This window comes from Pollachius pollachius (genome assembly GCF_949987615.1).
Source record: "Pollachius pollachius genome assembly, chromosome: 14".
In the NCBI taxonomy this organism is placed as follows: Eukaryota; Metazoa; Chordata; class Actinopteri; order Gadiformes; family Gadidae; genus Pollachius; species Pollachius pollachius.
Window position 1 is genome coordinate 23,055,413 of NC_136947.1, and position 10,618 is coordinate 23,066,030.

The 10,618-nt window shown below is 46.1% G+C and overlaps 1 protein-coding gene across 2 annotated transcripts in view; it reads left to right on the plus strand.

Annotated features, from left to right (window-relative positions):
- ints15 (integrator complex subunit 15) overlaps window positions 1–9,154 on the plus strand; it is a 10,876-nt gene extending 1,722 nt beyond the window's left edge. For both annotated transcript variants that reach the window (XM_079750866.1, XM_079750867.1), the window contains exons 4-8: window positions 1,197–1,362; window positions 3,729–4,006; window positions 5,134–5,371; window positions 7,838–7,877; window positions 8,057–9,154. In XM_079750866.1, the coding sequence (XP_079606992.1) occupies window positions 1,197–1,362; window positions 3,729–4,006; window positions 5,134–5,371; window positions 7,838–7,877; window positions 8,057–8,222 (888 nt within the window). In that variant the 3' untranslated portion in view covers window positions 8,223–9,154. The remainder of the gene's footprint in view (window positions 1–1,196; window positions 1,363–3,728; window positions 4,007–5,133; window positions 5,372–7,837; window positions 7,878–8,056) is intronic.
- Window positions 9,155–10,618: the final 1,464 nt, after the last annotated feature.

A 10,618-nucleotide genomic window follows, 5' to 3' on the forward strand; every position in this document is an offset into this window, starting at 1 on the left:
CCCTTCAGGACGTCCTGTTCGCCCTGTAGGGGCTTATTTTCCCGATGATGACCGGCGACGTTCTATACATTATCCCGCTTATTACATGGCTGCTTGCCTAAACGAAAAAATAACTTCATGGTGTGTCTTTTTATAATTTATTTGATACCAGCATTTGTAGTGTTGATCAGCAGAGAAATAGTCCGCCAAAGACGTTGACGTTGCTTAGCAACCGAAGAAGCTGGGGCTGACAAGTTACCGGACTACTTGAGGAGTGATACCATAGACGTCATTAGAGGCAAAAAATCCTTTGTTTGCCTTGACAGCGGTCAATTATACTTAGCAACGGTGAATTATCAAATATAATTCACCGCCGGAAATTGTGAAGGGCCCATGCAAGTGAACGGAGCGCTCCACGGCATTGAGAAGACCCGTGTAATAAAATACAATAGTGTTGCCTGTTTGAAACTTACGGAACCCGCACAGGGGAGACGTTCTCTCCAGGGCCGATGCTATCGGGGGCAACACCCTTCACTTTGACCGGCAGTGGCTCTGCTTATAGGTCGGAATGAAGCGGCCACCGATTCTTGACAGGCTGGGTACTTTATTCTTACACGCAACCGGACTTGTTCATTACTTTACCAAACTGACACGCACGCCACCGCTCGCTCTCCTCGCTCGTCCACTCACTTGCTGACGACACACACACACACACACACACACACACACACACACACACACACACACACACACACTGCCAGTGATATGCGTACGATATTTTCTTGTGCTCACAAGATACTTTCTCGTGAGCACCAGATACTTTCGCGTGAGAACCAGGTATTTTCTTGTGCACACGAGGAACGTTAAAAACCCTTTACGGGTTCCGTACTCTCTACCACCATGTTTTTATTCAAAGTTTGTTGTGATGCTTAACGTGGGTGGGAGAACACTGCGTACATGTAAGGGGCGGGATGGAGCAGCTTACATTGCTTGTAGGCTCAGAGAGCAGCGGTCGGCCTTATAAAATAGCGCTCGCAAGGCAACTTCAAAATAATATGCAATATACCGGTATGGCGATATTGTCTCAACTACATATCTCTTTCAAAAATATACCGGTATAAATTTTACTACCGGTATATCGCCCAGCCCTACACTGGCGTACACGGCAATGCAAAGTTCAAATGTTTGGGTGAGTCCAAACAGTGCTGTGTCTCCAGAGGAGCCACCGGGTGTACTGCGTGAGGCTGGCCCGGGTGCTGGTGGACGACTACTGCAGCCTGGTGCCGGGCTCCATGTCCACGCTTCAGAACATCCACGGCTCCAGCCCGCGCTTCTGCTGCCAGTTCGTCACCGCCGTCACCACCCTCTACGACCTCACCACAGGTACCCGCATACCACAGGCCGTGAGGTGGGGGTGTGACTGTGTGTCAGCATGTGTCAGAGGCGGTGTGTAGTTAGTCACACGGAACGAGAGCCAGGCTGGGAAAGCCACAGACTGGTGCAAAGGTAGGGCTCTATTGGGCCCTATAGCGTCCCCTATAGGCCCTAAAGTGTCTGTGATTATGTAATCAAAGACACTATAGGCCCTATATGTTGCGTTTCCACCGCCGGGTCGGTATGAAAAGGTGCGTCACGGTTCGTGTTTCCACCACCAAAAGGGGGCGGGGTCTGGACTCATGAGCCGTACTCGTCTCGCTGTACTCCTCCGTTGGGGTACTGAGACATCATACACACACCGTCCGTTGATTGGTCTACAGAATGTCTGTCAGTCTGTTTAGCCAATCAGGTGAGACATTTGCACGTCATGAATATTCATTCATATACTCAGAGGGCATTCATTGCTATTAGTGCTGTCAGTTTAACGCGTTATTAACGGTATTAGCGCGAACCAATTTTAACGGCTTAATTTTTTTATCGCGCGATTAACGCTTTTTAGGTTTGGCAAACGTTGTCGTTTTTTCACCTGCTGTCTAGCAACAACTAGTCACGTTAGAAAAACTACAACACCCTACCGGATCTAGCTACACCGGAAACAAAACAACAAGCTCGCCGAACAAACTTGTTGGGGTAAGCAAGGATACGGAGCGGGTGAAAAACTCCTTAAAAGTGTGTGTGTGTTTGTTCGTCACTCTGTTCGAGCCTGCATGAGAGTTCAATGTTGTCATTAGCTGTTACGTCTTTCTGACCAATCGCAGTTCAAGGCCCACCTGGGCTGTACCACTTCGGGAGGGGCCGCTCAGTTACTCCCCTCTAGACAAAATCGACTTGGTTGTGACGTTGACAGATTGTATGTGTTGTCTGTTGAGTGAGTGAGAGGTTGCGGGCGCACAGCTCAGGCTGCCGGACGGCGCTGCAAGGAACTTTTATAAACGCAATATTGTAATCCCGCAGTAATCAGCCCGGCATCCCGGAACGTTAACGGCCCACCGGGAATTCTCCCGACTCTCACGATTACCACTCCGTGTGTGTGTGTGTGTGTGTGTGTGTGTGTGTGTGTGTGTGGGCGTTATTCAATAGCCTGGTAATGTGTACAGGCCTACGTACGGTAGGAATATTCATACTGGTTTAAATAATAAATGTTAAAGTATTTCCCATCTTTGCTGAGCAAGAGTTTTGTTCGAAAGTTCAGTGATTGAAACAAATAAAAGCCTGGGCTATTGAAGTTTTACGGTACCACTGTCATGCACCTACACGATGTCAAGTGGACCGGGTTGAATTCACCGCGGGTCTCTCTTCTTGTATCCATCTTACCAAAGATATTTTATTACTGTCCTTCTCAACACTCTCTGATCTCACTAAAAGGCTAGCAGCACGTATCAAGGGATATTTAGAATAGAAAACAACTTGCGATTAATCATGATAACTCGCGAGTTAACTATGACATTAATGCGATTAATCGCGATTAAATATTTGAATCGCTTGACAGCGCTAATTGCTACTAGTGACCACCGCAAAATCAATGTAAAACGATGCAATGAAACCTTTAAGCAATGAGGTGTGAGCTAACAAGTGTGAGTGGGGTTGTTAGTTTATTTTAACAACCCCCCCCCCCAGAGGATCAGGGTAAGGTCAGGGGGTGTTTGCTCAAAAAAGGTGGAGAACCACTGCTATAGCCCATAGCATAGTCTTACAAATAATCTGTCAATGTGTCTTGGAATACTGTGTTTTCAACAACAACAAAACATACTCAATAAATATAAATGATATCAATGATTGCGCTCTACAAGAACTTAAAATCTGTCCTGTTTGGTTACCGAGTCTTCAACCTTGGAATGTCGGGCACATTTCAATAAATAATATCAAAGTTTTCACGCTGAAATTAACTAGCATTCATTTAAGTCCTGATTGGCTGTGCTAGATCAACCAAGAGACCCAATCTAGCCTATTTCAGGCCTAAGGGAAACTGGAACTCTTTAAATCGAACAAAATTTGCTAATAATTGTGTCTCTTTTCATGCTTCTTTCAACATTCGATAATGATATTATTGGAAATGTTTCCATTAGAGTAATCTTTATCGACTTAACATCCAAATTGGAAATACGATATCAAGGGTTAATGCCTAAGAAGAAGAGTTGATACTCATGAGCACATTGGGCAAGCAGGACATTGAATATATGGCGTTTTTAATTTCCCTTTTCACTCTCTCGTGATCCCTTTGGCGATAAGTGGTGAATTCCTCCCTGCCATCCAGATGTGATCTTCACAGTGAGGTGACTGAGTGGACCCCCTGCTGCTCTTTGTCTCTGCAGAGGACCTCACTCCCCCCCTAGAGCTCCTCCAGATGGTGGTGGTGTGGCTGCAGGAAGACCCTCACCTGGTCCTCATCACTCTGCTGAACACGCCCCTCTCTGGCAGCCAGCCAATCAGCTCGCTGGACCTCACGCCGCTGGGCGGCCTAGTGCGCTGGTGTGTCAAAGCGCCGTTGGCCTACAGGAGAGAGAAGAAGCAGGTGCTGACCAATGGGACGGCAGACAGCGAGACGGAGGCGGGGCCGCTGTTCTCCGCGCTGCACCTCAGCGTGCTACAGGTGGGAGGAGCTGTGGAAGACGCTTGTTCGTGATGTTATCATTTAAACCAAACATGATGGTGAGGGTGTACATTCTTAGCATGGCGGGCCACTGTGGGGATCAAACCTTACCCCGGCAGTGTTGATGCCCATTTTCTACCAGTTGAGCATCAAGGGCAACGTCTCATCAGCAGTGTTGGACATCTGTAGTGAATGGGTGGATGAAGACACAAGCCTGTTTTTTCTCTTCTTCAATATTTGTATTAAGCCTCTTCTGAAATCTTTGATGAAACGCCTTTATTATGTCCCCTTTTGAAAACGTTTGTAACAAGTGCTTTACATCATGACAAGCAGCCTCGCTGAAAGCTCTAACAACACACTTGGGCTCACCTACAGTGAACCTAAAGGTCTCCCTGACTCCTCAGACAGTGGACCAAAGCTAAAGGTCTCACTGACTCCTCAGACAGTGGACCAAAGCTAAAGGTCTCACTGACTCCTCAGACAGTGAACCAAAGCTAAAGGTCTCACTGACTCCTCAGACAGTGAACCAAAGCTAAAGGTCTCACTGACTCCTCAGACAGTGGACCAAAGCTAAAGGTCTCACTGACTCCTCAGACAGTGGACCAAAGCTAAAGGTCTCACTGACTCCTCAGACAGTGAACCAAAGCTAAAGGTCTCACTGACTCCTCAGACAGTGAACCAAAGCTAAAGGTCTCACTGACTCCTCAGACAGTGGACCAAAGCTAAAGGTCTCACTGACTCCTCAGACAGTGAACCAAAGCTAAAGGTCTCACTGACTCCTCAGACAGTGGACCAAAGCTAAAGGTCTCACTGACTCCTCAGACAGTGAACCAAAGCTAAAGGTCTCACTGACTCCTCAGACAGTGGACCAAAGCTAAAGGTCTCCCTGACTCCTCAGACAGTGGACCAAAGCTAAAGGTCTCACTGACTCCTCAGACAGTGAACCAAAGCTAAAGGTCTCACTGACTCCTCAGACAGTGGACCAAAGCTAAAGGTCTCACTGACTCCTCAGACAGTGAACCAAAGCTAAAGGTCTCACTGACTCCTCAGACAGTGGCCAAAGCTAAAGGTCTCCCTGACTCCTCAGACAGTGGACCAAAGCTAAAGGTCTCCCTGACTCCTCACAGGTGCTGATGCTGCTCCCCAACATCCTCAACGAGAAGGGGCTCTTTGGCCGCCTCGCACTGCTCCAGCTGGAGACCCTGGCCACGCTGACCTCCGACCTCTCGCGCCTGCTGGACCAGGCCGACAAGCACGGCCACGGGCCGTCGAGCGATGCCCACGTCCTCTCCCAGCTGGTTCTGGACCGCCTGGCCCAGGCCCTGCAGGTGGCACTGGCCAACGGGGCGCTGCTCTGCTCCAGAGGTGAGAGAAACGCACTGGAAGGTTGCTAGTTCAATCCCCGGCTCCTCTTCACTGTGGTTGTCGAGGTGTCCCTGATCAAGACGCCTCACTGTTGCTCCCGACGAGCTGGCTGTTGGCCTGCGGGGTTGACTCCGCCGTCGGGTGTAAATGATTGGTGGTCGTAAGTCTCTTTTGATAAAAGCGTCAGCAAAAAACCCTAAATATAAATACTGCTTTGCGCCAGTGGGACTTAAATGCACAACAATGACCATGAACTGTCACTCAATCTTTTTAATCTGAGGCTTAGTTACCACAGTGGCTGACTTCAGGTAGAGGACCCGAGAGCAGCGTGGCTGTCTTTTTCTGTGCCTGCGCATATGGACACGTGCAGAGCTCATCTGCATAGCCTTAGGAGCCAAATACTTGTACTTGTTCTGCTTATTGATTTGCTATACATACTGTAGATGGTTGATATATTTTGGATATTAAAAAGGTTGGAAAAGTCTGCTAAGCGTCCTGGGTACCTACTTTATGAGATTAGAAAGCTGAATATATGAACCGATAGCTTAATGATTCGTCACCAAGAATGAGCTACTACAAGCTACCACACAATTCCTGTCGGGGCTTAAAGGTCCCTTGGCATGAAAATCTCACTTTATGAGATTTTCTAACATTAATATGAGTTCCCCTAGCCTGCCTATGGTCCCCTAGTGGCTAAAACTTGCGTTGGGTGTAAAACGAGCACTAGGTGTTCTGCTCGTCTTTGAAAAAACGGAGGCTCAAGCGTGCTGATTTGGAATGTGGTCCCATATGTCGTCATAAGGATCTAAACTCCTCCCCTTTCTCTCCCTGGCCCGCCCAGGGAATTTGGCCCGCCAATGAGACACGACCGTGCGAGCGCCACTTGTGTGTGTGTGTGTGTGTGTGTGCGTGTGTGTGATTACACACAGTGTTTGCTGTTGATGTTATGGCGCATAACACGTCGGTTCTTTGACGTCTCTTGTATTTCCACAACGAGACTGTAGTTGGGGTTATCTCAGCCATGGTTGAGAAGGAATTGGGGGATAGGAACTTTGGCTTTGACTCCCTGAAGTATGAACTGCGACATGCTGCCTGCCGCCGGTTGCCGTGAGGCACCACCGCCGCGAGGCAGCACCGCCCGGCAGCGGGCAGCGCACGGTTCAGTCTGCTTCAGATTGAAGTGGAAGTGGAAGAACCAGAGACGTCAGAGAACCCGACGAAGTCGTTTGTAATTCATAATATCGTCTGGAGGCGCACACAGCTTGGCCGTGATAATGTGTATTATATGATATAGATATCTATGTTTTATATGATACTATTTAGATAAAGAGCTCCTGGACTGTAACGTGTGTGTCGTACACACACGTACACACAAAGTGTTGTACACGCTGTTGGTGTTATGCCGCATAACACGTCGGACTCTCGTCTCTGGTATTTCCACAACGAGACTCGTAGTGGGGGTTATCTCAGCCATGGTTGAGAATGAATTGGGGGAAAGGAACTTTGGCTTTTCCCCCTGAAGTACATGAACCACGACATGGAGGAGAAAGGGATTGTTGGCCTCGAATGTCTCCCGATTGAGCCCCGCTTCCCTCTACCGAGGGACCACCGCCTCGGCGCTGCAGGAGGCGGTGGTGCCTAAGCGCTGACTGCTGCCGAGGCGGCGGTCCCTCGGCAGCGAGGCTCCGGCGGGAGACAACCGCGGTCGACAATCCCTTTCTCCTCCATGTCGTGGTTCAGTCTACTTCAGATTGATGTGGACGTGGAAGAACAAGAGACGTCGGAGAACCCTACACGGTCGTTTGAGATTCATAATATCGTCTGGAGGCTCACACAGCTTTTGACCCTGATAATATATATTAAATGCTATAGATATCTATGTATAATATGATATTATTTAGATATAGAGCACCAGGACTCCCGTGTGTTCTAGAATATTTACAGAGCACGGCTAAAGGCTGTGTGCGCCATTGCGATACATCCACTGTAAACAGAGCGCATGGTACCGTGGCTGCAAGCTGCTCAGGGCCACACCCCCAGCCTCCTCCTTGACCTGCCTCTCTCCTCCTCATTTGCATTAAAGCTGCAGACACCGAAACGGCGCGTTTAGGGAAAGCTCAATGTGTGACTGGCTCGGAGTGGCTGTAACTCTGCACCACGGCTGAATTTCGGAAACTACTTTGAATACGGTCTTAGTGGGCCACTAATACCCATATTAAAGCATCCATAAAATAGCATGTCATGGGACCTTTAATAGAGTACATCTTATTTATATTGTCTCCATGCCGTGGTGAGGCACGCACCCGGACATTTATATTACGGCCTGATTTTGGGAAGCAGTAGGCAAGCAACCTTGGGCAAACAAAGGTGGAACATTCAAATGAGCTTTGTTTGAAAATAATAAGATACGAGCAGAGATCGTTTATTTTGGGAACCAGTCGCTGATATCTTGTTATTTCTCAACAGAGGACCTCAGAGCAATCTGTTCCCGGCTTCCACACAACAAGTAAGGCAAACCTTTTCTTAATCACACGCATTTTAGTTTCGTCTGAAAATCAATAATACTATTCCAAAATATCAGATAAAAAATGTATAATGTAAAATATATGTGTATATGGGAAACATTGGCTATATAAGTTATCACGAGCCTGATTTTGTGTGTGTGTGTGTGTGTGTGGTCAACAGTCTGCTGCAGCTGGTGATGTCGGGGCCGGTCATGTACTACAACAACATCCACACGCCACCCATGGCCTCCCACCCCCCCCACCAGCCCCTGGCCTCCCCTCACTCCCAGTACCCCTCCCAGCCCTTCATGGCGGCCATGCCCTTCCCCTATCGCCCCAACCACTGAAATAAACGCTGTACGTGTGTGCATGTTAGAACCGGGACAAATCGTGTGTGTGTGTGTGTGTGTGTGTGTGTGTGTGTGAGCACACGTACCTCTGAGAGTGACCTGAGAGAGAGTGATGAGGGGTGATATTATTTGTTTGTGCGTGGTATGGTTGTGCATAAGTCACAACCCTATGTCGAAGGTTTGTGACATACTTTTGTTGAATAAAACATATTTTTTTACTTTCTTTTTTTTTTGATGCTGTTCCTCGTTTCCTCCACTGGCGGTCACTGTTCCGCTATCTATCTTAACAGTCTGTCTTGGTATGCAAATATTTGTTCTGTTTAAATATTTGTATATGGACCAATATTTGGTCCATATGATATTATTAACCTTCCACGGCATGCGATCACATGAAAAACAAGACGCATTGCCTTAAACAGAGTAGAGATTTGTTTTTTCAGCCTAAACCCAAAATATTCACTGCATATATAATACAATTTATCTTTTTTACTTTGGTATGCCTACCAAAGTATTAGCAGTTTAAGAATACCAACCGAAAATGATATGAGCAATGGTGTGTTGTTAATTGGAGACCAAAGTACAAGAAAAGTGCGAAGATACAAACGACCAACAAGGCCAAATGCGTACTTCTTTAAAATCTTCAAAATATCTTCAGTTATTAAGCGCCAAAAGAACCGTGAGCCTTCAAAGGTTATTGGTGAAGGATGTGAAAAGGGCCTTCAAGGTGTACCATTACGCTTGGCCTGTTCTGATGTTGATAAGATATCAGTGGTTAACAGCTGCATGCCAAATACGTCCAGCCCAGCCGTCGCTGATCCCCCTGCCCTCATCCCCAATGGGATTGCATCATCCATCCGCTCATGATCTGTGGTGTGGAGGGAAACTCCGTTTCACTGCAGGTGAAATGTCATTGTTATCGTTTGATTAACTTCTACCATTAAATCTTGTTATGTTACTGTGTTACGTCCTGTAACTCATAATTTATAGAAATGCAACTCCTTAACCTTTATTTAACTATGGAGGGACAGAAAACACATTTAAAAAAAGAACTGTGTTGTTGAACGCTGTTAATGTTTAAACCAACCCTCCCATGTGATAGACTTCACACCCCAGCCTTAGGGAACAAGATGTTTCTATTTGAGCTAGTATATTTGTATTATTCTCAGTATTTTTCTCCAGACACACAATGGTTCTTCGTCTGTCAAGCCTGTTATTCTAGCGCAGTCATCTACAATGTGCAGTGGTAATTTGTTCAGTGTGCAACTTTTCAACAAGGAGATTGTTCAGATTTGGTTAAAATAACTTTGCCGCCTGCGCCAAAATGAAGGTTGTCATAGCAGCTGCAGCCACAGTCTGTTAGAATCAGTTCCCGCTACAGAGTGTACAGGTGTGCCTGTGGTCCACTTCTCTGTCAGCACTAGCCGTAGACATGGGTTTCCTGTGGAAGAAATGTCTCGAGCCAATGAACACATCTGAATCAAAGCTGAAAGGAGGAAGAAGTGCAGAGATTATTTTTTCAAAAGCCAGCTGCAGTTCAATTTAAATCTAAGTTAATGTGACAATTATGGAGAAAAGGTTTAAGATAAAAGAAAGAATTGTGGATATACTTAATAATGATAATTGATCATTCATGGACTCATTGTTGTTTTTCATGTATATCTGTTACTCAGGTATGTTTTGACTTTAACTAGGCCTAAAATTTAGGAATTAATTTAACTATTTTCAGCTTCTTTATTCTTTTATTCTAAACCATACACGTATGATGGCCTTTTATTACCTCTGTTCGTTAACACACTGCAACAGAGCAGATACAGGGCTAGGTGTCCAAGGAGGTGAAGCCACCCATCTATTGAATTTAGCAAATTAGATTGTATTTATCATAGTTTTAGAAGTCTTCCAACATGAAACTTCAAAGAAACCATGTTGTATAAATACATTTCCCCTGTCATTTGGATAGATTGTATTAGGGATGTCTGTGGAAACTAGTGGGGTAAAAAATGGGGGCTAAAACTAACATTTTCTTCTGTTGACATGGATCAACAGCCCTAATCTACCTCAAAGAGGAGCTTAAGAAACATTGAGATCCAAATCGTATAATTTATTTCTCAGAAGCACCCACACAAGTTTGAAGCGTTTTTGAAAGAAGAGAGAGAATAAACTATACTTAAGGTCTATGTGGCGAATGAGCCTTTTGATGGATAGGGAACGGAAAACATCCCAACCTCGCACGCAGATGTGCTGGGTGTGGATTTAAAATGGGATTAGATGAAAATATCACTACAACCCTCCTCAACAAGCTTTACATCCATGTGTGTGTTCTGTTATAATGTTCTGTTAACAAATCTTTTCTTATTTTGTTATTGCTTAAGACTGTGTGTGGGTGGGTGCATGCA